General features: G+C 37.6%; 1 protein-coding gene across 3 annotated transcripts; it reads left to right on the top strand.

Annotated features, from left to right (window-relative positions):
- Positions 1-111: 111 nt before the first annotated feature.
- On the top strand, positions 112-27,786 carry pikfyve (phosphoinositide kinase, FYVE finger containing). 3 transcript variants are annotated; one of them, XM_087803875.1, is made up of 42 exons: positions 112-222; positions 2,061-2,260; positions 3,233-3,397; positions 4,649-4,758; positions 4,840-5,011; positions 5,937-6,141; positions 6,885-6,911; positions 7,105-7,191; positions 8,141-8,297; positions 9,060-9,217; positions 9,304-9,415; positions 9,531-9,678; positions 9,767-9,931; positions 11,044-11,106; positions 11,161-11,290; positions 11,424-11,604; positions 11,675-11,749; positions 12,198-12,305; positions 13,800-13,940; positions 14,560-14,686; positions 14,742-15,526; positions 16,150-16,551; positions 17,427-17,527; positions 17,627-17,698; positions 17,759-17,930; positions 18,969-19,147; positions 19,210-19,323; positions 19,387-19,495; positions 19,557-19,711; positions 19,781-19,877; positions 19,949-20,006; positions 20,651-20,779; positions 20,847-20,967; positions 21,049-21,144; positions 21,203-21,280; positions 22,514-22,593; positions 22,717-22,776; positions 22,857-23,033; positions 23,095-23,198; positions 26,225-26,615; positions 26,675-26,749; positions 27,430-27,786. In XM_087803875.1, exons 2-42 carry the CDS (start codon positions 2,077-2,079, stop codon positions 27,543-27,545), a joined length of 6,186 nt encoding a protein of 2,061 aa, XP_087660001.1. In that variant the 5' UTR covers positions 112-222; positions 2,061-2,076; the 3' UTR covers positions 27,546-27,786. The 3 variants fall into 3 exon arrangements, with proteins under 3 accessions (XP_087660001.1, XP_087660003.1, XP_087660002.1); XM_087803876.1 differs by lacking the exon at positions 112-222 and adding an exon at positions 576-725; XM_087803877.1 differs by lacking the exon at positions 6,885-6,911.
- The last annotated feature ends 7 nt before the right edge of the window (positions 27,787-27,793 follow it).

Genomic DNA, 27,793 nt, shown 5'->3' with positions numbered 1-27,793 from the left:
GTAATTCAATGAATCAAACAAGCTGTTTATTATCTTATCTCGCGTGACAGATCGTTTTTCATGCGTGAACGACGTTTCTGGGCTCGACTGGTGATGCCTTGCGTCTGATCGATTCACCTGGTCTGGCTCCTCACAGCCGACTCTGCTCACTTGTGTTCAACAGTTTTTTTTTGGGGAAGATTCAAAAGCTCCGACAGTGATGTCGCAGTCCTGAGTCAATGGGTATTTAAACATTTCTATTGTTGTCTTCTTCTGTACGGTCGTCAAATGGCGTCCATTGAACAAGGTCGGCTATGGCTAATCCGCTAGTTAGCATGTCTTGCTAACACACCAACACTACTGTCATAGTGGGGCGAGTTTTTATTTTTGTGTAAACATAGTCAAGAAAGTTAACGTTTACATTGTGTGTAACTATTTATCATGACTCATGACGGTGACAGTTTGTTTCAGTATTTTTTCAAGTGAATTTTGGTGACAGTACATAGGTATGGTCGATGCTGTGTTTTTTTTAAAAAAGATAATTAATAATAATTTTAAGTTTAATTCTAAACGTTGACCCTTTTAATGTAACTGTAATATTGCTGTGAGGACTAGCGGCTCAGCTGTCAAACATACAGGAAATAGTCCAGCGGCCTGTTGTGGTCACATGACTGGAAAAGGACTCACTGGGATGCGACTTCCATTTGTGAACGATTGCGATTAAATGGTGAACCTGACAGCGAAGAGTAAGTTTATAAAACACTTTTATTTATTCCTTTAAAGATCGATCGCCCTCGAGCTGTGGTGTCAATGTAAGGTCAAAGTATTCACGTGACTTTTATAAGATCAGCCGACTTTAACTAGCAGATCACACGACTTTTCACCTCATGAGTTCTGTTTATGATCCGCGTGCTCTATGTGTCGTTCGTTTCCTACAGTTTATAAACATATGTTCTCGCTTTTAAGTCGCTCTTTCGTTTTAGAAGAACTTGGGAGTTTGTCTTCAGGGTATAAATGCTTCAGACTAACAAATAACAGCTGTTTTGTTGAAGTTTTAAAAAAAAAAGGAAGTCAGTAGTAAGAGTTGGGTAAGACTGTACCCCAATAAACAACAAGAAAACATGTCAAATGTGATCAATGTTATGTCAAATCAGTAGATAATTTATTGGAGAAGACGAGCATCTTTAAGTCTCTTCCCTGTTTATGTTCAAGTATCCGACCGAAAGGTCAGGAAGTAATGGTTATTTGTAAAGCGCCTTTCTAGACCAGGGTCACAAAGCGCTTAAACAATTAAAAAACAAAAGGTGTTCCAGAATTCTTAATTGTAAAATGCACCTTAAAGCCAGTTAAGCTTTGTCAAATTCCCTTGTTTTTAAGTAGGTAAAAGTCTTTAAATATGTTGTTACTAAAACATGAATTGCTTTTTTTTAAATGACTTTAATTCCACGTACTCTTGGGAAAGAAAAAGGCTGTGAACGTTTGCGTTTCTCTATTGTTTGTTAATTTTTTTTTTTTTTTAAAGTTAGTTTAACCAATTTATTTAAAGGGTATGTTGATATATTGCTGTGAACAACTAATAGTTCTAGTGCAATGTTGAAATAGATTTGTGGTATTCTGTGTTTTATTTGAACTACCTATCCTATTATCAGTGGAAAAAAGACCAATTTAAATTTACCTCTTTCCAATGGTTATATACTAATCATTCTGAAATTATCACTTTAATTCATTTGTGATCAAATGACAATGTATTTAAACAGGTATTTCTAGATTAAACTATGTTTTGTTTTTTTTCAACTAGGAGAAACCTAACCTTCCTAACCAACCTTTCCTATGAGTAACATAAAACAAACAATTTTACATTTAAAATGCAAGTTTGTTTAAATGATGTATCTTTACCTAGAAATGGTCACACAACAAATGTGTGCACATTATGTCTCAGTAAATATAGTAGAGTCCTTGTTACTACGCTTTGGGGGAGGTCAAGACAATTTTAATAAAACCATATTGGTTTGTTGGTTTTTACTTGCAGAGCCCTCACCAGAACCTACCGAGTGAATCTAAAATATTTGCGTTCTTTCCAGAAGGAGGAAGAGTGTCATGGCAGCCGACGACAAGTCCTCATCTTCCTCTTCAACAGAATGGAGCACTGAGCCCCCGACCACATCACCTGCCAGCCCTTCCCATCTGACCCACTTCAAACCCCTCACCCCCGAGCAGGATGATCCTCCTCTCCGCTCGGCCTACAGCTCCTTCGTCAACTTGTTTCGCTTCAACAACAAAGGTCAGACTTTTCGCTTAATCGGTGCAAATGGTTTTGTCAACCTATTTTCATCCTAATATCAAAAACCTAACAAGATTACGTTTTTAAACTATAACTGAAACCAAATTTGAACCTAAAAAGCAATTCCTTTTCTAGTATTATATTTTTATTCGATCTGTGGAAACCACAATTACAACCAAAAGTGGAAAAGATTATTGTAGAATTTATGTTTTAAATAATGTTCATTTAAGAGATTTCTTTTTAAACCTATTTCTCTCTGTGTTTGTGTAGAAATTTGATTGTCAACACGATCTAATTTAAAAAGTTTGACAGTAGATTCTACTGTAAAATTCACTTCATTAATTTTTCACCCTTGGGCGTTAATACATTCTTGAGATCACATAACCTCACTTGTCCTCATTACTAAAGCAAAGTTACCAAAAAAAAGGATGTGAGCAACTTCCTGTGAGAGTTTCAGAGAAGTTAGTTTCATGTATTTTTTTTTTCAGAGGAATAGAGCATGAGATTTGAGGGAAATTCCACATGTTGTTGGTTGGAGAAAAGAAGAGAATGTCAATTTTATTAATATTGACCATCTTCAGTTTCACTTCATGAAATAAACAAAATGAAAAATCATCTTTCCAACGAGATAATATTTATTTCTGCTGCTGCAAGTTTGTAAATGATTTAACCTTTGACACAATTTTCATTAGAAAATGAAACCTCTCAGTCCTAAAGAAGCAAAGATGCATCAAGTGTGTTAAAGTGAAGATCGAGATGCTTTGTGCTCAACTTTCCATCCAAAAAATCCAGTTGATCCCAGAGGGATCTGGATGTCAAGATCTACAGTATTGTCAAGTAGACTTCATCACTAAAATAACATTTCATCACATTTATTTTTTTGTTATCTTGTTCATTATTTACAAGTTACATCAAGTCTTACCTTCATGAACCATGGCTCATATTTTTGGATCATTGCTCCCCTCTGTGCAGAAGAGGGACGTCCCCCATCGGCTACTCCAGAAAAGCAAGATGAGCCGTCCCCTTCTCCTCAGTCGGAGAGGAGAAGCTGGTCCACCAGTCCGACGCCGTCACTTTACGGAGCGAGACACAGAAAGCAACATTCCGATCAGCTTCGACGCACTTCCTCTGCCTCAGGTAAAGACGCTCACCTAGTTTTGTACAGACGGGCGAAAAGACAATTGTGATTTTCTTATTATTATTTACTTCATGTAGATCTGTTTATATGCTTTTACCTATTGTGCTAATTAAAAGTGTCTGATGAATCTCATTTGATGAACAAAATATGATTTTTTTTTTTTCCCTTTGAAGTTTTATTGTGGTTGATTGAATTTAAGTTCGAAAAAGCCAATCAGCAGCCACTGATTAGAGAATGAATAGTGTGGTGTGGATGATTATCTCAGAAGTATTTTGCCTGAACATGCATTTCTAAGATTGAGTCCTATTGGCTATATAATTTTATTTCGGGCAATAAAACACAAAGCTGGCTTGTGTTTTCCTGAACAGACCGTTTTTCAGGAGTTCGTGTAAAAGTATATACGGTATTTTTGAAGTACATATATTTTGGATCAAAGAGATGTGCTCAAAACTATTAATGAAACATTTTTATTGGTAATATTAAACAGAAAAATAGTGAATGCTGATCTAAATTTGGTTAAAAAAAAACTCGTACTTGCAGTGAGGTTATTAAGGTTGGCGAGAACTACTAAATTTATATTAAAAATAAATTGGATACAGAAACACGGGGGGGAAATGCAAGAATATTGCTGGCTATGTTGTTTGTTGTTATGTGTATACAACTCTCGGTTTTATTAGTTTTTTAACTGTATTTTTTTTGGCTCTGGTTCATATTTTATTTAATCATTATTAATATTATAATTATTATTTTTCATTTCTATTAAGTGACATCAGAGTATTTTTTGTACTTAATTTGTACTATTTTAAAAAGTGTTTTTTCTTAATTTTTTGTGGGATTCTTAATTCTTAATGGAAGCTTTATGTGTGTGAGAAAACGTAATGAAAAATAAAGTGGGGAAAATGGTGATTGCATGTTCCTTAACAAGCTGTAACATTGGCTCTCATGTCTTCTCTGATTACAGTGGATTGGCCAGGTGAGGCATCTGTGTGGTTTGCTGCAAACGCTTTCGCTCTTTCTAACCGTTTCTTGTTTTGATTTTTTTTGAATGCATGCAGGCGAGTTTGATTCGTTTTTTTTTGGTTCGGTTGTTCCTCACACATCACTAATCATTGCCGTTTTAATTTAGGGTAAGTGTGAGTGCATCTAACCCAACAACAACAAAAAAAAACGGTTTATTTTTGCATTCTTGACAACAAAAGGTTTATAAATAAACGTTTCTGATTTTGTGTGTCGTCACGGTTGGTTCGTAGATGGCAGCCGGAAGTCCGACACACCTCTGAGCAACCACGACCCTCGAACTGCGGTGCAACTTCGCACTGTTTTGAAGAGATTAAAAGAGATAATGGAGGGGAAAAGTCAGGTAATGTTTGAGCCCATTTGTTTTGCTCTCATTTTGCTTTTAATCCACTCCTGCATGTGGGTTTGATTCTCCCTGGTGTAGGACAGCGATCTGAAGCAGTACTGGATGCCAGACAGCCAGTGTAAAGAGTGTTACGACTGTAACGAGAAGTTCACAACCTTCCGGCGCCGCCACCACTGCAGACTGTGTGGCCAGATCTTCTGCAGCCGCTGCTGCAACCAGGAGATCCCTGGGAAGTTTATGGGCTACACTGGTAGGTGGACGTTTAACCCCCGGGTCTCAGCCGATGCCTTTGATTACAGCGAAGAGTAGTCAAGGTGCTCCTTCCACTTACTTGATTGACGCATTTGATTGAACCCTTTTAAGAAGAAAATTTTAAATCAGCCATTTATAGCGGGGGTTATGTTCTGAAAACCTGTAGCATTAAACAAAGTTTAACATTTAAGTTATCACTTGTTTAAATGAACAACATTTATTTTAATGCTGGAGGCAACATTGCATATGAGGTGCCATCCCTCTCAAAAACTTTCTCATTAATGGCAATGCTTTGCCGCCCAGGCAACCAATCACAGCAGTCTAGTACTTTTTGTTCATTTCAAATTAGATGTAAAATGCAAGTACTGTATTGTAGCAACTTATCAGCTGTCACTCAATAGAGCAGTGTGTAGAAAAGCATCTTGGGCACCATAAGTAAGATGGGTTCGGTAAATGGTCTCTCTCACTAAGTTCAGGGGTTATTTTGAAGATTATGTTCAAATAAAACATCTGTTTGTAACAGTTTCATCGATGACAAGGATCTTTGCCAAGCAAGAATATGTGTTATCGTGTGCAAAAAAAAACATGAAACTGTGAGACCACTATAAACACACAATAGTTTTAAAAAGTTGTTGCCAAAAAAAAATGTTATTGCTATGATTACAACTATTATTTACATTTTTTATATTTTTTATTTTTGACAAATTTGTATTCCCTGCAAATCAATATTAAATAAAATAGAATGAGTCTCTCGGAAAATTCAGAATGTTTAAAATTTTTATTGGGTAATAAACCGTATCAGGAGGAAGATTTCTGATTTATGCAACATCTTTTGTGCGACAAAATATGTAAGAGAACAACAAAAACAACGATAAATGACAAGTGGACCTAATCACCTTTCACTTCCCCTCCTGTGGCTCCAGGGGATCTTCGGGCGTGTACCTACTGCCGCAAGATCGCACTCAGCTACGCTCACTCGGCAGAGTCCGGCTCCATCGGCGACGACCTGAGCGTGCTGTCCGACTCCTGCTCGGTGTCGCTGCTGGAGCCCAGTGAACCACGGACCCCCGTGGGAGGGCGGAAGGCCAGTCGCAACATCTTTCTCGAGGAAGACCTGGCCTGGCAGAGGTAGAACCCGGAGCTTTTTATTCGTTACTCCTGCATGATCTCCTGATTGATCTGATTATTAACTTCTAGATTCATGCCAAAGTGACTAAAAACTTGTAGTATTAACAGAGACAAGTGAAGGGAAGCCCTGGCAAATATTTGACGACTCTGCAACTTGGTTTTATTCAACCAAATATTTGACTAAAATCCTTTAAAAATGTGTGTTCAAGAGGTGATTCTGAATTATGACACCCTGGCTCACCTCTTCTTGGGGTTTCCCTTTATTTTTGCGCTAAAAGTGTGCATGTGTTTAGAGGAGCGATTGAACATCTCTGCTGCTTCAAAGTAGTCTTGTGTAGTTGTGTGACGCATGCTTCCTCCTCTCCCCACGTGCATGGTTGATCCTCCTAAATTGAATCATAGCAACTTGTTTATGCCTATAAAGTGACACTCTGTACAGACATTTAATATTGGTGAAGATCTTAACACCCACCATGTGATCTGGAAGAACAAAAGATTTCTGTTGTACATAACCAAGTTCATAAATGTCCGCCGTAAGAGTATTTTGAGGCTGATTTGGATCACAAAGACTCGGCAGTCTTCGTCAACCACGCACTAGAAGCTGCTTAATTAAATGAATGCTTGAGCACGTCATTCATTTAACAGCGCTTAAAGTAATATCTCTTTTTTGTCCGGCATGCTCTCTGCTTATTTTCTCTGCCAACCTGCCTCAAAGTGTATATCTTTCCTCTCTCCTGGCCTAGAAAAACTCCCATTGGGATGAGAAAAACGTGAGTCTTGCTGTTGGTTTATTATATATATTTTTTGAATTTGTTTTCTCCACAACTTTCTAAGACTAACGCGCCTTTGTTCATTAGGAGAATAGAACTTTCTGCATGCCCCAATATTCATATGATTCTAATGAAGTCACTGATGCCTGCTGATGACATGGAACTTAAGGTGGTCGTGTGGTTTGTTTCTTAGTATGATTCACCAGGAGCCTCAGAGCAGTGGCCTGTCCAGGTTGACGACTCTCCAGGAGGATATTGGGAAGTCACCGGCGAGAAAAAGGTGCGTCAAACTAACAATAGAACGACGGAGGACGGAGAGACTGAATACAAATAAATAAATGTTTAGAAATGCATAAATAAAAAATAAACTTTACAATTTAAATCAACATGTAATCTTTAATTCACTGAGGTTGCGATTTAGAAAAAAGAAACGCTTACACTGACTCTATAGTAGGCGGCAGTAAATATATTCAAAGTACAAGTAAAGTAATTAAGTAAGTAATTTTTATTTATAAAGAATCCAACTTAATTATTATAAAATGTGTGTGTTTGCCCTCTAATCTGTATAATATTTAGAATTATTTGTTATATAGTCTATTCAAGTTGTGCTGGGCATTGATATTTTATGTAAGGTTTTTATTGTTACAGTTCAAAAGTTAAGATACAATAATTAAAATCAATACATCAACAATCAATTAATCAAATTCCTTCATAATATGCAGACCTGGCCTACAGGAATCAGAGAAATGTGTTGATTCTGTCAAATTCTGTGTTGGTGTTACTGTTAAATGAATGTATAGCATGACCAGAATAAAATATTGCTATTAGACGTGTTACAGTATTATACGCTAACTAACTTATTACTTGCCTTATATATGTAAAGTAAGAAAATGGAACCACTTTTCATGATAATTACATTTGTGACTCAAATATCTACTTTTTCCTGCTCTAGCTATACTGGGGTGTAGTTTTGGTGACGATGTCCAGTCGATTATTGCGACGAGAATTCTGAGTACATGTGATGTTTAAATTCTATCATTGAAAAGTGACAAGATTAAGCTACTGATTCAATTTACAAAACTGTCGAGACAATTAATTAACTTGTTGTGAAATAATTCACTTTATGAAGTTCACTTGACGAGATCATTTCCCGCCTAAATATAGAAATGTGGCATCAACTGATTCATTTAAATTCAATTGTATTATAATTAGTTTTTCTCTCCGGACAGGTCGGCCAGTGTGACCAATCTGTCACTGGACCGTGCCGGGGCCTCCATGGGGCCTTCCTACAACTCCTCTGTGAGTCCGCCGACAAGTCGAGCCATATCAGGGACCAAGAGTGGATGCAAACTGGACCACAGCGAGGAGGAGAGGAAGAGTCTTCTGGTATTTGCTCTCTCGTATCATATAACTGGTGTCCTGGGTTTATTAAATCCTCTTATCTGTAGAATCAATGTATATAAATATAAATATATGTGCTATGAGTTAGTATTCATGTCAGTTTTTACAATCATTTATTGCTTGGCTAATAATCTTATGGATTCTTGTCTGTAAAAATAACAGCTTCTATAATATAAGAGAGATAAAAAAAGTGAACAGATGTTTTTACATACTTACTACATCAAACTATAACTATAACATGAAAATAAAAGGTCTTTGATATGATGAATTTGCAGCTGTTTTGAACTTGATTAATGACTTTAATTTTCTCCTTTTTTAACCTCTCACTTGTATTTTATTCCTTTATTTTTCAACTTGCCGTCATCAGTGAAAGAACAGAGATATTAATGTGTGTGTGTGTGCATGGTTATATGCTGTTATTTGAGCTTGTGTGGTGGGACTGAACATACGGGTGGTTTTCTTACCCTCACTAAAACTCCCACTTGTCTCTGCTTTCTGATGGTATATGAATTGTCTACATTAATTTAAAATATGCATGTCAACTCCTGCTAGAGCCGAACAAAATAGTAATAGATTAAGAGTAAATCCATCAATTCACTCCATCGGAAAATTTCTTTATAATTTATGACAACCATAATATCTATCTAAGATAAGGATGTTGTCTTTATTATCACTGTCATGGTTATGGTTCGTCAACATGGAACATTAATCTGATCGGATTTTACATGGATCATGTCGTTCTTGTAGGACTTGTCTCAGTTGAAGGACTTGTGGAAGAAAATATGTCACAACAGCACAGGGATGGAGTTCCAGGACCACAGATACTGGCTCAGGACGTACCCCAACTGCATCGTGGGAAAGGAACTGGTGAACTGGTTGCTTCGGAATGGCACCATCTCGACGAGGTATTTGTTACACTTCACATATGAAAAGTCAATGATGAAGGAAGAGTTTTGCGTTCTGTCCTTGATGTTTTTGCTGTGCGACGCAGGGCCCACGCCATCGCCATCGGGCAAGCGTTGGTGGACGGTCGCTGGCTGGACTGTGTCACTCATCACGACCAACTCTTCAGAGACGAGTATGCACTCTACCGACCTTTACAGGTAAAGACTTTCATTTCTGTCTCGGTCTTTGCTGTTCCATGAATTTAAATCCCCACATCCCGTTCCTTGGATTGATCTGTTTGCTGATGACGCGGCGTCTGTGTTTGCTCTCCAGAGTACAGAGTTCTCGGAAACGCCATCTCCAGACAGCGACAGCTTGAACTCCCTGGAGGGACACTCTGAGCCGTCCTGGTTCAAAGACATCAAATTCGATGACAGCGACACGGAGCAGCTCGCTGATGAAACGAATTACACAATGCTGAGTACGTATCACACGCCGCCCCTTCACACACTGCTGACCCGCTTTTGGATGGAGGGTTCCAGCTGCTCATTGACTGCCTGTGTGTCCAGACTCTGGCAGCCCCAGCAAGAGGACATCGGTCAGCAGTTTCCAGTCGGTGATGGACAGTGACTCGGCTGCTTCCATCAACCTCAACATGGAGCAAAACAATGTGAATTTCCACATTAAGAAACAATCCAAATACCCGCACGTGCCTGCTTCTTCTGAACAGAAAGGTGCCTTTGACTCTCACTTGTGTCTGTGATGAACTGGTTTGACCTCTAATCTTAAACATGTAGTTCAATATTGATCAGAGCCTATCAGCAGCTGTTGATCGTCTTACTTGTTATTGACACCAAATATAAGATGTTACTAAGAATATGCATTAATTGCAGGATGTTGATGCATCAAAGACATTTTATTTGAGACCTTGTACTGAGGAAGGAAACTATAAGCCAATAGTTTTTTTTTTACAAAAGGTCTTCTGGATCACAATATTCTGCTGCACCTTCTTCCTCCATCGGCCATTTTGACTTCAACAGGGTTTTTTTTTAGCAGTTTTCGAATGAAACTGTCTTGAGATTTAACTTTAGATTGTTTTGAAAATAACATAGCAGTGATAATTTTATATGTATATGATTTTATATATTTATAGATTATACAAAACCACTATAGTAAACAAGTTAAATATATTATTAAATTGTATTAATTTATTTTATTGTACTTAACAATTTATTTCTATATTAAATGTTTCTTTATCATTTTTAGCTGTAAGAAAACGTTATTATTCATATATTAATGAGTTTTCTATACTTTATTTATATTTTCATTGTTTTTACATTTTATTAACTGTGCATATTAAATGCTAGTTTATATTTTTTCACACACACATTTTTTGTTAATATTTTATTCATATACTAGTTTTTTTTAAATATAATTTAGGTATGAAATGGTTGTTTCTATTGTATTTTTTCTAAATATTTTTATATATATCTATATATATATATATAAATGTTAAATCGTTTATATTCAATGTTTAAATGGTGTGAATACACTTGTGTAGTTTAACATTATAATATGCTGTACAGCCCTGTTTTTTTATTTGTGTTTTAAATATTTGTGATGAAAACGGGTTGAAAAACACATTTGGATTTGACTCGTGTTTCATCAGACAAGGTGTCAAATACATCAACTCAGCATCCCTTAAAAAACAAGATTCATTTTTACATTCATGCCGAATATCACATGTTCAATCTTTATTTATTGATTAATTAAATCATATGTATTGGTTGTATTTGTTTTAAATGTTATCAGGACATCTGTTTGTTTACTTTTTCTTGTTGCACAGCTGAAATCCTGGTGTCTGAGGACGGAGGACAGAACATCGTCATCAGTGATGCCTTTATCAAAGGTAAGAATTCTCCGTCTGTTTGGAACTCTTCACGATTATTTGTTTTTCCCGCAGAGTCTCTTTTTAACCGGCGAGTGGAGGAGAAGGCTAAAGAGCTGCTGTTCACGCCGCTGGGATGGCACCACAGCTCTCTGGACCAGCTCAGGGAGGAGAACGGAGAGAAGAAGGCCATGGAGAGGCTCCTGTAAGTGCTGATCAAGCTATTATTACTGTTTTACAACAACTTCTAAGCACTAAAACAAACATTATTTTATTTAAAAATGAATGTCACAGTAGGTTTTAAATGATGGAGACATTAAAAGTTCTCCTGTGTCCAGCTCTGCCAACCACAGCCACATGATGGCGCTCCTGCAGCAGCTGCTGTACAGTGAGTCTCTGTCCCTCTCCTGGAGGGACATCATCGTCCCAGTCGTCTGTCAGGTGGTGCAGACGGTGCGTCCCAATGTCCGCAACTGTGACGACGACATGGACATACGGCAACTAGTCCACGTGAAGAAGGTACGTGTGTTCAATTACATTTTCTTTTTATTCAAGACCAGGCAACTAATGGCTACGTATTGTGTTTCAGATTCCAGGAGGTCGCAAGTTTGACTCTGGCATGGTCAATGGATTTGTTTGCACCAAGAACATCGCTCACAAAAAGGTTTGTCATTATCTTTTTGTAAAGAAAATATGCTTAAAAAAAGTTTTTTTCAAACAACTTTATTAGTTTTAGACAAAAGACATTTGTAACAGTCAATTATTACATGCATAAGCCATGAGTAGTCTATACACAGAGTAAGTTTTATATCATCAAAGGTTAAAAAAATAAATAAAATAAAATAATAATAATAATAATAAAGAAAATACTTATTATAACTCTTACCTTTCCCACCCTCTGTTAACCAGGAAACAGATGAACAAATCTTTTAAGACGCTATTGTTGAAGAGAGATCAGAGAAATGCAATTCTATATAGTGATTTTTGTTTGTTTACATTGAACATGAAATTCCTGCAGATCATACTTGGAAATGTATCTTGAGAATTACTAACAGAGTAACGGTTCTTTCAAGGCTTAGACATGACAGAACCTTGTGTTTCTTTGTCTCCAGATGAACGCCTACATCAAGAACCCTAAGATTCTGCTGCTGAAATGTTCCATAGAGTATCTGTACAGGGAGGAGACCAAGTTCACCTGCATCGACCCCATCGTGCTGCAGGTCAGTCAGTGTTCACGACGACAGCTTCTATATTTACCATCACAGATTCATGATCAAACTACTGTATATTTTAGTTGTTGAATATCTTTTTTATTTGACTAATGTTTCATTAGAAGCCTCCGAAGTTTATTTTTTATTTTATTTTTTACTACAGTTTCAAGCATTCACTTTTGTTTATCTTTATTTCATGGCTGAATAAATGTTGAGTATTTCCAAGTATAATTAAATTGCCCTTTTTCCAACATTAAATTTCGTTTTTGCGTGTATAATAACAGTTTAATGGCTTTATTCCATAATAATAAGTCAAAAATTATGTGAATAAGTAAACTGAGACATTGAATTGATCAACTTTAGCTACTGGCCTTTTATTATTTATTTTTTTCTGTCAAATTAAAATGAATGTCCAGGAGTTTTTAAGCCCGAGTAGTAGGACTTTAAATTTGGATAAATGTATGGTTATGAGTGACACTTACCACACTTGCCTTCTAAGTAAGTAAGTAAGTAATATTTATTTATATAGCGCTTTTCGAGACCAGGGTCACAAAGCGCTTAAACAATCAAAACAATACTCAAAAAAGTACATACTTTAAAGATCAAGATAATACTGAGAACAACACAGGAGTTCGAGAAATTCAAGGAAAAGTCTGAACAAATAGAAACGTCTTAAGATGTTTCTTAAAGGAGTCAGAAGATCCATCAAGCGCAAAGAGAGAGGAAGATTGTTCCAAAGCTTAGGAGCAACAGCCTGAAAAGATTTCTCTCCTCTGGTCCTGAACCGTGTGCGTGGAACCATAAGTAGATTCTGATCCACAGACCTCAGAGCCCGAGCTGGGGTGTAAGGCTGGATCAGATCAGTGATGTAAGGAGGAGCCTGACCATGAATAGATCTGAAAGTAAGAACCAGAATTTTAAAGTTGATCCTGAAAGAAACTGGAAGCCAGTGAAGAGTTTTAAGGATCGGAGAAATGTGAGTTCTTCTACTTGAGCGGGTCAGAATTCTGGCTGCAGAGTTCTGAATCAACTGCAGGCGAGACAGATCCTTCTTGTTAAGACATGAAAACAAACTGTTACAATAGTCCAGACGAGAAGAAACAAACGCATGGATTACAAGCTCCAGATCATGTTCCGACAACATTTTCCTAAGTTTAGAGATTTTTCTCAGTTGAAAAATAAAGTCTCTAACTTGATAAATACTCTCTCCTCATGTAGCTCCTATTCAGTGAATGCATCCGGTTTGTTTGACAGATTTCTTCCATGACCATGCATGCTAAAAATAAAAAGTTTTATCTCGCATAACATAAATAATTGTAAAGTTCTCCAAACTAACTATTAGAACTATAAGAAACCATCATTTCTTTAACTGTACTGTAAACATACACACACTGTGATGACATTTATGAGCTTTCAAATTGTTTTTGATTTTTTTTTAAAGTTTAATTTGTATATTTCGAAAGTTTTTTTCCGTATAAACAAGAAGTGTCTTAATTACTGCAGGAGCGGGAGTTTCTCAAAAACTACGTCCAGCGCATCGTGGATGTCCGACCGAACCTGGTGTTGGTGGAGAAGACGGTGTCGCGGATCGCTCAGGACATGCTGCTGGAACACGGCATCACTCTGGTCATCAACGTCAAACCGGTCAGTATATCAGTCAGAAGTGTCCGGTTCTGTGCTGCAAAAATGTGGCTTTTTTTTTCATTATTAAGTCAAGTTGCTGATAATAATGGTCAGAGTGTTAATACTGGTTATTTTCAATTTAGTGTCGATGCTGATGAGTGACTATTCTTCAAAATATTTGTGGATCCAGATGGTAATCCATCCAATATCGAATCACCTTATCTAATTTTTAGTATTTCTTTTAATTTTGCAAACAGAAAGACACTAAATATCCAATAATTTTTTAGGCAGCACCTTAAACAACAAGCTAGGACAGAAATGTTTTTTTTTATGCACTGAATACTTGGTATTATTATCTAGGAATGGTCTATATGGAAAAAATATTTTATAATGCTATGCACGTTTTTATATCACGATAACAATATTGCTCAATATAGATTTTCATAGAATAACTTGAAATACTGTCCAACATACTATAGACACTGCTCTCCCTTTATTATATAATAAATACAATTACAAGTATTAACTCACTTCAACTTATAAATTGGCGATGGAAACGATAAATTACATTTTTCAATCGTCTCTCATATTTGTATCGTCTTATCGATTATCTCATGATTTACCACATTTCAATTTGTAGCAAGTTCTGTACCGGGTGAGCCGGATGACCCAGGGGGACTTGGTGATGTCCATGGACCAGCTCCTGACCAAACCTCGTCTCGGGACCTGCAACAAGTTCTTCATGCAGCCGTTCACTCTCGCTAACGGTGAGCCGCTCGTCTATTCTTTAAGATCCAAAAGTAAAACGTTTTTTCCTTCCAGACGACGTGAAGACCCTGATGTTCTTCGAGGGCTGCGCTCCTCATCTGGGATGTTCCATCAAGCTCCGCGGAGCCTCGGAGTACGAGCTGGCCCGAGTGAAGGAGATCCTGATGCTGATGCTGTGTGTGGCGTATCACTCGCAGCTGGAGATCTCCTTCCTCATGGACGAGTTCGCCATGCCCCCCAGTCTCACCCAGTCCTCCTCCCTCCCCTGTCTGCTGGAGAGCACGTTAACGGTGGAGGACAACGAAGGAGAGCAAGACACGCTCACGGACGCCACAGAAGCCGACGACCCCATGATGGTGGCGCCCCTCAGAGACGAAGGATTTTCCCACGAGTCTCTGTTCGAAGACAAGCAGAAGCCAAAACTGTCCTCTGTGCAATCCGAGGAATCCTCCGAGTCTTTAACCGTCTCGCCGTTCTCCAGCCTCCCAGACCCGTCTCTGCTGGTCTCCCCTCCGTTCCTCCTCCAGGAGGACCTGCAAATCGACACGTCGACGGAGAAGGAGGAGGCGAGGGACGGGTCCATGGGCGCGCAGGAGGAGGACGGTTCCGTGACGCCGACTCCCCGGTTGTTCCGCGATCCTCTGCAGGACGACACGGGTCTGTTCGTGGCGGAGCAGGTGGCGTCTTCTGACGACCGCCTCGAGTCCCTCGCCGTCGTCTTCAAGCAGGAGCTGAAGGACATCATCCTCTGCATCTCGCCCTTCATCACCTTCAAGCTACCGTTTCTCCTGACGCCTGTCGGGATGCACTGCCCGAGCCGAGACTACTTCCCTGAGGAGGTGCTTCTAGTTGTTTCTTAATCTGTTGCTCTATAATACGGGTGTTTATTGGCAAGAATCTGGAGATACGATGCGTATCACGATACAGTGGTAATGACACAATATATTGTGATACTGTAACAAGGATATATTTATAGTATTGTCGAGTACTTGACTCTGGTGTCGCAGAATTTACAGACCACATGACTCTTGACGAAGTCGTAACTGATTTCATTTGTTTTGAAACTAAAATATGTTCAAACATCAGCTTTAAAAGTTGCTGGAGTCGACTGTATCCTCTTGTCCTCAGTCATCACTAGGATCTTGGTGAATTTCTCATTGCTCCTTTAGCTGCAAAGGATGTAATGACGGAAGTTTAATCAAAACACAAAAATTAACAAACTACATCAATATTTTTATGATTATTGGAAATTAAAATCTCATTATTGTATTTTATACACACTTTATTAAAATATTCGGACCATAAAAGTACTATGATAAAAATTAAATGTGATTTGAAAGCTAGAAAATTAAAAAGAAAAAAAATGCAATGCTGTTTAATATTGATACAGTATCGTGAAATAGTAAACGCTGATATTTAGGTGTATCAATATTTATATAATGCCTATCCTCGTCTGTTTTAGATCTACTTATCTCTGCTGCTGAACAAAGACTTCAAGGAGCTGGACGGCCGGCGCAAGCGTCTCCTCCTCAAGGACTCTCCTCCTTCCTCCTTGATCAGCTGCCAGATCAACGGCGGCGTCAAACAGAAGCCCGTCGACGTCCTGCCCTGTCACAGCCTGACCAGCACCCGCATCGTGGACCAGCTGAGCAGCAGCCAGGATCTGGCCAAGATGCTCGCCGAGTACCGGGCGAAGGGCGGGCGGATCCGACGGGAGGCGGGCGACCCCTTCAGCAGCACCAGCGCCCAGAGTCTCACCAACGGGCACAGCAGAGGCGAAGACCAGACGGGGAAGCATCCGGTTAAAGCCGACAGTGAAGAAGAGAAGCCGAACAAGCAGAACGACATAAGCTGGGCGCCGAAGGTGAGACGACAGATTCTCACTTCCTGTGGCATCTTTTTTTAGTTTTTATCTTTAGTCTGACGAGTCTCTTTGTTTTTCTTGCTTCTATAGAAGCATATCAGTGTCAGCAGAACATTAACTGCTTGAATTTAACATTGTAAAATAATGTTGGTTAATTAAGCATTGGCATTAAGCATTTAATAATATTTTTGAATAATTTGATATAATCATATTTATAAATGTATATATATATTAGGTTTTTTTTGTTTAACTAAATAATTTAATTAACAATTATTTCTATGTAGATTTAATTACATTAAAAATGTATTTTTTTCAAAATTAACAGGTTTTTTAAATATATATTTGATAAATTAATTCCAATAATTCAAAAACACATTTTTAAAATTCCATATTTTTCGATTCGTAGCCTTTTAAATTCACAGTTCTGCATCGCCATGTGATCATCTGGGCGACCCGTGATTGAAAGTTTCAAACTGTATGTTTAAATTATCTTAAAGGCTAAGAATAAAAGATATTTAATTCAGTCAATTAATTTTCTAATTATTGTATTTAAATTTTCAATCCCTATATGTTTAAAAAACAATTAATATTTTTTTTTAATATTCAAATGTTTTTATTCAATGAAAACTCATTCAACCTTTCAATCCAAAATGATTAATGAAGTTCCTTTATTTCTAATGTTTAAAAAAAATAAAATTGAAATATTAAACTCAACCATTCAATATTCCGATGGCACTGATATACTTAATTACTTACTTGCTCTATTAACTCCCTAACTTTCTAACATAATTGAAATAAATAATAATGAACCACACCTTCAACAAACTTGTGTATTATTTTTTAATTCAGGATGTTTTTCTGGTTTCCCTCCACAGCTGGACTGTCTCAACCCGATCAACCATCAGAGACTGTGTGTTCTCTTCAGCAGCTGTTCTGCTCAATCCAGCAACGCACCAAACCCTTGTGTCAGCCCCTGGTAATGACACGCGTTTAGAGACGTCACTTCTTTCTTCTTCTTCATGCCAACATTCACAAGAATCTTGAAGGTTCAGTCGTCATTTTTGTTTCATTGCAGGATCGTCACGATGGAGTTTTATGGCAAGAACGATCTGTCGCTCGGGGTTTTCCTGGAGAGATACTGTTTCCGGTAAGAAAAAAAACAAACAAACAACATGTGATCAGAATCAACATGGTCTTCTGTCTTCAGCTCGTCTTACCAGTGTCCCAGCATTTTCTGTGAGACCCCCATGGTTCACCACATCAGGCGCTTCGTGCACGGCAACGGTTGTGTGCAGATTGTGTTGAAGGAGCTGGACTCCCCGGTACCTGGTTACCAGCACACCATCCTCAACTACTCCTGGTGCCGCATCTGCAAACAGGTCAGTGTTGGAGGGAGAAAATACTACAATGGTAACAGGTTTAATGATGTCTTTTTTAAACTATGATATGCTGCCCACTTGTTTTATTACCCAACATTATTATTATTATTTTCCTACATTTATTTTATCTTTATCATTTGAATTTTTTCATTTATGATCAATTGATTTCAATGGGACAGAAGGTGGCAGTAGAGTAAAACTCTTGCACAATATCGCCAAAACTGTAGCTTTCTCCTGACAGGAAGTGACAAATCCTTCAAAAGATTTGTGGATCCAGATGGTAAACACACATAAATGTAATCAACTTGTCTCATCATCGTTTCTTCACTCAAATCTGTTCATTATCTCTTTTAGTTATTTTGTTAACAGACAATGAAAATCGAATTCTCGGAAACAACAAATAAGCCCCTTTTTTTTAATGAAAACTTTTGTCAACTTGTTCATTAGAGTATTGTATAATAATCATGAGCAGTGAAAAATGTGGAAAACTTTTATTTTTCTCAAATTATTTTTTGCACAAAATTTCCTCAAAAAAGGCAACTTAAAAATATATATTTTAATATTTTAAATTAAAAACATACATTTTCTTTAAATATTATACTGTTGACAAGATTTATTTCCGTCATCTGTTTTCTAGATTTTCAATAACCAAATTTGAGAGTTCATATTTTGGGGAAAAATGTTTAAATTACATACAAGGTTGAATTTTATTAATTTGTCAGCGGTTTCTTGTTTTTTTTGGTGGCATTAGTTTATTTCAGGATTGCTCATGAACAAACTAAATTAGAAGCGACCATATTTTGTTCTGTAGTTCCATATGGATCCAAGAAGGTTTTGAAGGTTTCATCATTTACTTGTATGGCTTCTCACTGCTGCTGCTTACAATACAACAATCCACAAAATACATCCCTTTTGTTTTGTTAAGTCATGAGAAATTAGCTCCTTGGCAGAGGTATCCACTCACTCACTTTACCAGTGTGTACTTTTCTTCACCTGCCTCTGACCTCCAAATCAATTGCTCTTTAACCTTATCTCCAGGTGACCCCGGTGGTCCCGCTCTCTAACGACTCGTGGGCCATGTCCTTCGCCAAGTACCTTGAGCTTCGCTTCTACGGCCACCAGTACACCAGGAGAGCCAACGCCGAGCCCTGCGGTCACTCCATCCACAAAGATTACCACCAGTACTTCTCCTACAACCAGATGGTGGCGTCCTTCAGGTTGTCCACCTCGGAAAAATATATTTTAAAGTTTTCACTTCTTGATGGTATTATTTCTTCAGTTATATTTCCGTGAGGCTGCTGGAGATTTGCCTTCCTCGACCGAAGATCTTCATCAGGAACTTGGGTCCGTGCAAGAGCAACCTCCAGCAGGACCTGAAGGACTTCTCTCAGAAGTAAAATGTGGATTCTTTGAAGTTCTATTTCACGTGACTTACTTCTTAACATTCCTGCGTCAGATTGTCTCAGGTGTACGTGGCCATCGACGACCGCCTCACCTCCCTGAAGACGGACACCTTCAGCAAGACGCGCGAGGAGAAGATGGAGGACCTGTTCGCCCAGAAAGACGTAAGTTTCGATTGACGTCGCGCCGCCTTCGCTGCTGCTGCTGCTGACGGTCGACCTTCAGATGGAGGAGGCGGAGCTTCGGAGCTGGATCGAGAAGCTTCAGATGCGGCTGCAGTCGTGCGTCCTGGACTCGCCGCAGCAGCTGCAGACGGTGCTGGAGTCTCTGGTGATGAAGAAGCAGAGTCTCTGTGAGATGCTGCAGTCCTGGAACAACAGGTTTGGATCCCAGATGTCAGTGGATTTGAAGGATTGAACTCACGTTTTCTTTTTGTTTGTTTTTTTCAGGCTGCAAGATCTATTCCAGCAGGAGAAGGGAAGGAAGCGTCTGTCGGTGCCGCCCAGCCCCGGCAGACACCGACAAACCACCAGCGACGAGAGCAAGGTGAGCAGAAATAACAGCTTTAATCATCAACGGGTTGATGTTTAACATCTCTGGTTGTGAAATGACGACAGAGCACTCTCGACTCCTCGCCGCGGAACTCTTCTCCTGTGGTTCAGAATGGCGATAAAGGTGAGTCGTGCTTCTTCACGCTTGTGCAGAATTTAGAATTTTATTTGTAATTTAATCAAATTAAATATAAAATAAAATTGACTCTGACATGCAGGATTTTAATTGGGATTACTGGAAATTAAAAAAAAAGGTTAATTTCAATTAGAAGAAAGAGTTTGGAACAAAAATATGTTTTAAATTAAAACAAAATAATCGCCAACTGCTACCATTAAAAATATATATATTTAATGATCACATGACTGTAATAAATAATCACATGACGCACATAAGCTTTGGAACTATCCTCCTCTCTCTTTGCACTTGATGATCTACTGACTCCTTTAAGAAACATCTTAAGACGTTTTTATTTGTTCAGGCTTTTCCTTGATTTTCTGGAACTCCTGTTGTGTTATCAGTTTTATCTTGATCTTTAAAGTATATACTTTATTGAATATTGTTTTGATTGTTTAAGCGCTTTGTGACCCTGGTCTGGAAAAGCGCTATATAAATAAAAATTACTTACTTACTTACTTACATAATGATCAGATAAATGATCGTAAGGCATCAAGACGGCTTTGTGTAACATTAATAATAATAAATAAAAAGTCATGAACTCAAGTTTGATAAGTTCCTCTGATGATTTCAAATACTCTCCTCCCTGACAGAGGATCGCTACCTGAACACGATGCCATCAACCTCCTCCTCCCTGCTGCCTTCCCCTGGGGAGCTGGGAGCCGAGCCAATGACGCCGTGTCCTTCCTTCACAGAGCAGGACTCTGTCAGCCTCCCGGAGGGTAAGAACTCACACCACCTGTCAATCATACCAGGGCTGTGTTGACTGAAGAGTTTTCTGATCTCAAGACGTTTTCGACGGACACCTGCTGGGCTCCACCGACAGTCAGGTGAAGGAGAAGTCCACCATGAAAGCCATACTCGCCAACTTCCTGCCAGGGAACAGCTTCAACCCCATCCCCTTCCCCTTGTGAGTTGTTGCACTCTTCACCCCGAAGTCTCGGAGATGTCAAGGGTCATGTGTGTGTGTGTGTGTGTGTGTGTGTCGCAGCGATCCAGACAAACACTACCTGATGCAGGAGCACGAACGCGTTCCCATCGCCGTGTGCGAGAAAGAGCCGAGTTCCATCATCGCCTTCGCTCTCAGGTGATCCTCGGAGATCTTTCTCCGCTTCCTTCATGGCTTTAATCCCGTTCACTTGCAGCTGCAAAGAGTACAAGACGTCGCTGGAGGAACTTTCCAAGGTTTCCAACGCAGGAGTGGAGGAGTCGCCGGGAGTCAGGTGGACACACGACCTATATTGAAGGGTGTTTTATTTTGGCTGGAATGTACTAGTTTACACTTTTTATTTGCAATTTATGAGCTCCTAGTATTTCCTTTTTAAATTTGAACAGTTGTTGTTGTTTTGTTTTAATCATTTAAAAAAAAAAAGTGTTTCAAGGATAACCAAGAATTGTCAGATACACAACCTCAACCTTGACCCTTGAAAGAAAAAAAATATATCTCTTAGTATTATTTAAAAAATATAAAAAATAATGGTGGTTATATAATATTACACAGATCTGTACAGATTTAAATGTGTAAATATATAAACTTAGCTAAATGACGCTATAGATGACCGATTAAAATTGTGATGAAATGCATTTTCGTCGACTAAATATATACTGAGACCTGATTCTGATGACGGAAAAGTACAGAATAAATCACTTTTGGGTTTTATGCACATTTGACAGTAGCATCCTGTCTAACAGGAAGTGCATGCTCAGCAGTTCTTAAAACAAAAGTACTTTAGTGCGTAAACAATTGTTTTCTATAGTCTCATCTAAAATAATGTTTAGGAAGTATTTTAAAAAAGTGAAATGGCATTTTAGTAAGACAAAAAATACAGAAAGTGAAGTGAAAGTGAAATGAGTTTTAATTCCTAGCCTTAAAAATGTAATTTATACATGTTTGCATTATCAGTCATACACTTTTATACTGGATATAAAAGGCTGATCATTAATAAATAGTAAGTAAGTAAGTAATTTTTATTTATATAGCGCTTTTCAGCTTTTCCAGACCAGGGTCACAAAGCGCTTAAACAATCAGAACAATATTCAATTAAGTATATCCTTTAAAGGTCAAGATAAAACTGATAACACAACAGGAGTTCCAGAAAATCAAGGAAAAGCCTGAACAAATAAAAATGTCTCGGAAAAGTATTTTTTACTTTAATAAGTATATCAAAGTGTAAAAATTACAGATCATTTACACATTATTAATGGAATTGGTAAACAAAATAATTAATCCCTTTAAATAATATAACATTAATTTATTTAATATTGTCACCGTTCTTGTTTTCATTGTTATTGCATTACGCCGCCTCAAGGGGGCGCGCATGGGAACTACTTCGGGAACCGCTGTCACAGCTTGATGACGGAGTTAAAAAAGTCACGAAGCAGATTTTGAGTTCGGATCACGAACAACGGTTCAAACTAGGATCAGGTCACATGACACATTTTTTTCTTCTCTGCAGCGCCAAGAGCAGTCCAGCCAGACCCAGCGAGTCGGCGTCTTCGCAGCCGAGTCGCAGCAGCATGGACACGGATCCGCTCAGTACGTCCTGCAGTCACATGACTCTCTCCGTGGTCACATGACTCTCTCTGTGGTCACATGACTCTCTCTGTGGTCACATGACTCTCTCTGTGGTCACTTCAATGTCTCCCGTTATCTCCGCAGAAGACGCTGACCTGACGGACAAGCAGAAGAAAGTCACGCAGAACCCTCACATCGAGCTGCGTCAGTCTCCAGAACTCGAGAAAGTCTCGGCCGTGACTTCGTTCTCACGCTCTCTCCATCTTCTTCTTCTTCTTCTGCAGAGTTCTCCGACGCCAACGCCAAGTTCTACTGCCGGATCTACTACGCCGAGGAGTTCCACAAGATGCGCGAGGAGATCATGGAGAGCACGGAGGAGGACTTCATCCGCTCGCTCTCCCACTGCGTGAACTGGCAGGCCAGAGGAGGGAAGTCAGGAGCCGTTTTCTACGCCACAGAAGGTCCACACAGACGCTGACTCGGCGATAATTCAAAATACTGATGATTGTGTTTCACCCTCAGATGATCGCTTTATTCTGAAGCAGATGCCAAGGCTAGAGGTCCAGTCCTTCCTGGACTTTGCCCCGCATTACTTTACCTACATCACCGGAGCCGTGCAGCAGAAAGTTAGTATTTACATTTTCGATACATTTTACCGTAGTTTTCTGACTATAAGGAGCACTTCAAATCCTTAAATTATCTCTGCTCCTTATGTTTTTATTCTGCTTGTATCAGCTGAATATATCGTATAGCGAGCTGAATATATCGTATCATGAGATTAATATATCGTATCATGAGATTAATATATCGTATCATGAGATTAATATATCGTATCATGAGATTAATATATCGTATCATGAGATTAATATATCGTATAGCGAGCTGAATATATCGTATCATGAGATTAATATATCGTATCATGAGATTAATATATCGTATCATGAGATTAATATATCGTATCATGAGATTAATATATCGTATCATGAGATTAATATATCGTATAGCGAGCTGAATATATCGTATCATGAGATTAATATATCGTATCATGAGATTAATATATCGTATCATGAGATTAATATATCGTATCATGAGATTAATATATCGTATCATGAGATTAATATATCGTATCATGAGATTAATATATCGTATAGCGAGCTGAATATATCGTATCATGAGATTAATATATCGTATCATGAGATTAATATATCGTATAGCGAGCTGAATATATCGTATCATGAGATTAATATATCGTATCATGAGATTAATATATCGTATAGTGATATTAATATATCGTATCATGAGATTAATATATCGTATAGCGAGCTGAATATATCGTATCATGAGATTAATATATCGTATAGCGAGCTGAATATATCGTATCATGAGATTAATATATCGTATCATGAGATTAATATATCGTATCATGAGATTAATATATCGTATAGTGATATTAATATATCGTATCATGAGATTAATATATCGTATAGCGAGCTGAATATATCGTATCATGAGATTAATATATCGTATAGCGAGCTAAATATATCGTATAGTGAGATTAATATATCGTATCATGAGATTAATATATCGTATAGTGATATTAATATATCGTATCATGAGATTAATATATCGTATCATGAGATTAATATATCTTATAGTGAGATTAATATATCGCATCATGAGATTAATATATCGTATAGTGAGATTAATATATCGTATCGCGAGCTGAATATATATCGTATAGTGAGATTAATATATCGTATCGCAAGATGAATATATATCGTATAGTGAGATTAATATATTGTATCGCAAGATGAATATATATCGTATAGTGAGATTAATATATTGTATCGCAAGATGAATATATATCGTATAGTGAGATTAATATATTGTATCGCAAGATGAATATATATCGTATAGTGAGATTAATATATTGTATCGCAAGATGAATATATATCGTATAGTGAGATTAATATATTGTATCGCAAGATGAATATATATCGTATAGTGAGATTAATATATTGTATCGCAAGATGAATATATATCGTATAGTGAGATTAATATATTGTATCGCAAGATGAATATATATCGTATAGTGAGATTAATATATTGTATCGCAAGATGAATATATATCGTATAGTGAGATTAATATATTGTATCGCAAGATGAATATATATCGTATAGTGAGATTAATATATTATATCGCAAGATGAATATATATCGTATAGTGAGATTAATATATTGTATCGCAAGATGAATATATATCGTATAGTGAGATTAATATATTGTATCGCAAGATGAATATATATCGTATAGTGAGATTAATATATTGTATCGCAAGATGAATATATATCGTATAGTGAGATTAATATATTGTATCGCAAGATGAATATATATCGTATAGTGAGATTAATATATTGTATCGCAAGATGAATATATATCGTATAGTGAGATTAATATATTGTATCGCAAGATGAATATATATCGTATAGTGAGATTAATATATTGTATCGCAAGATGAATATATATCGTATAGTGAGATTAATATATTGTATCGCAAGATGAATATATATCGTATAGTGAGATTAATATATTGTATCGCAAGATGAATATATATCGTATAGTGAGATTAATATATTGTATCGCAAGATGAATATATATCGTATAGTGAGATTAATATATTGTATCGCAAGATGAATATATATCGTATAGTGAGATTAATATATTGTATCGCAAGATGAATATATATCGTATAGTGAGATTAATATATTGTATCGCAAGATGAATATATATCGTATAGTGAGATTAATATATTGTATCGCAAGATGAATATATATCGTATAGTGAGATTAATATATTGTATCGCAAGATGAATATATATTGTATAGTGAGATTAATATATTGTATCGCGAGCTGAATATATATTGTATAGTGAGATTAATATATTGTATCGCGAGCTGAATATATATCGTATAGTGAGATTAATATATTGTATCGCAAGATGAATATATATCGTATAGTGAGATTAATATATTGTATCGCAAGATGAATATATATCGTATAGTGAGATTAATATATCGTATCGCAAGTTGAATATATATCGTATAGTGAGATTAATATATTGTATCGCAAGATGAATATATATCGTATAGTGAGATTAATATATCGTATCGCAAGTTGAATATATATCGTATAGTGAGATTAATATATTGTATCGCAAGTTGAATATATATCGTATAGTGAGATTAATATATCGTATCGCGAGCTGAATATATCATTTTGTGAGATAATATATCGTATCGTGATATTAATGTACTGTATTGTGAAATTAATATATCGTATAGTGAGATTAATATATCGTATCGCGAGCTGAATATATCATTTTGTGAGATAATATATCGTATCGTGATATTAATGTACTGTATTGTGAAATTAATATATTGTATGGTGAGATGAATATATCGTATTCAATTATATCGGGAGATGAATGTATAATATAATATAATCTCTATTTATATAGCGCCTTTCTAGACCAGGGTCAGAAAGCGCTTTGACGGCCAGTATATTGTAGTGTGAATATAGTGAAGATTTATTCACACAGTAGAATAATCTGTGTTTGAAAATACTGTCGCTAAAGTTTCCATCTTCCTCTCAGAGGCCGACGGCTCTGGCCAAGATTCTGGGAGTTTACCGGATCGGTTACAAGAACTCCCAGAACAACACGGAGAAGAAGCTGGACCTGCTGGTGATGGAGAACCTGTTCTACGGGAGGAAGATGGCGCAGGTGTTCGACCTGAAAGGTTCTCTGAGGAACCGTAACGTGAAGACGGAGACGGGCAAGGAGAGCTGCGAGGTGGTTCTGCTGGACGAGAACCTCCTGAAGTTGATCCACGACAACCCGCTTTACATCCGCTCGCACTGCAAGTCGGTGCTTCGGGCCGCCATCCACAGCGACGCCTACTTCCTGTCCAGCCACTTCATCATCGACTACTCGCTGCTGGTGGGACGAGACGACGCCACGGATCAGCTGGTGGTCGGGATCATCGGTGAGTGACGAAGATTCAAGGTCGTGAAGATCGTGATTCACCGTCTCCTCGATTCACAGATTACATCCGGACGTTTACGTGGGACAAAAAAATCGAGATGGTCGTCAAATACACGGGGATCTTGGGAGGTCAAGGTGAGGTCAAATCAGAATTAAGATCTATTTTAATGGTCTCTTTTCGGGAAAGTATTTAAAGCGAGACGAATATTAGGAACTTTAAGATGGTTTGTGAAGATTCAGTTACGACGCAGGAGTTATTATTTAAATTATACTGATGAAGTAGAACAAAGTACTTTATGGTGGTGGGTTGGAGACGGAATTTGTTTTTATTTCCATCACGTCGGCAAGTACTTTTTTAAGAGTAAACAAACAGAGCCTTCTTTTTTTTATAAACAAATATATGCAGGTTTTTCTTCATTTTAAAAAGTTACTTTAATCAAAGCAATAAGTGAAAAAGGTTTTGAAGTCGTTTTTTCATTCATTTAAAATAAATAAAAAATCACCCAAAAACATTTTACCCCAGTTAAACAAAAAGCTTCTTAAAAAATATCCAAGTCATAATGTTGAGCAAACGTAAAACTACGATCAAAGAATTTATTTTTATTTAAATGTGTTCAAACAATTTTTTTTTTTTATTCAAGCAAACATTTTTCAGGTGCAATTACACTCTTCTAACACTGGAGGGAGCTATAAAACAAATTAGTTTGATCCACCTTATTGCAGCTTCAAAATAAAGACTTTAAAAATTTTTACAAGGAAGGACAAGTGTGGCTAAGTTTTCTAAGTCTTCTTTGACCCCGCCCCCCCATCCTCAGGTAAGATGCCGACCGTGGTCTCTCCAGATCTTTACCGCACTCGCTTCTGCGAGGCCATGGACAAGTACTTCCTGATGGTGCCGGACCACTGGACCGGTCTGGGAATCAACTGCTGATGTCGGCGCCGCAACTTTTCTCTCCACGTTCCAGAAGATTTCCGATCAACAAGCACACTTGTGAATAACGCGTCATTCCTTTCGAACACTTTTAAACCCTCGAGGTATTTTTTTAAAAAACTTTTAAGTCTTCAACACAGTTTTGTTACCGCGAGTCCATCACTTTCAAACGGATCTAAGAGACATCAGTCATCGTTCATGTACAGATATAGTATAAATATTAAAAAGAGTATCGACACTGGTGGCTT

The sequence above is a fragment of the Callionymus lyra genome, chromosome 12 (genome assembly GCF_982586985.1).
Source record: "Callionymus lyra chromosome 12, fCalLyr1.hap1.1, whole genome shotgun sequence".
NCBI classification, from domain to species: Eukaryota; Metazoa; Chordata; class Actinopteri; order Syngnathiformes; family Callionymidae; genus Callionymus; species Callionymus lyra.
This window is presented reverse-complemented; position numbering and strand designations above follow the sequence as displayed.

Bases quoted from the DNA above. Each gene is read 5' to 3' on its own strand.
- pikfyve (XM_087803875.1), top strand. From the start codon at position 2,077: ATGGCAGCCGACGACAAGTCCTCATCTTCCTCTTCAACAGAATGGAGC. The intron at 6,142-6,884 runs GTAGAACCCGGA...CTCCTGGCCTAG, and splicing joins GAAGACCTGGCCTGGCAGAG to AAAAACTCCCATTGGGATGA. The intron at 20,780-20,846 runs GTAAGAACTCAC...TCTGATCTCAAG, and splicing joins CTCTGTCAGCCTCCCGGAGG to ACGTTTTCGACGGACACCTG.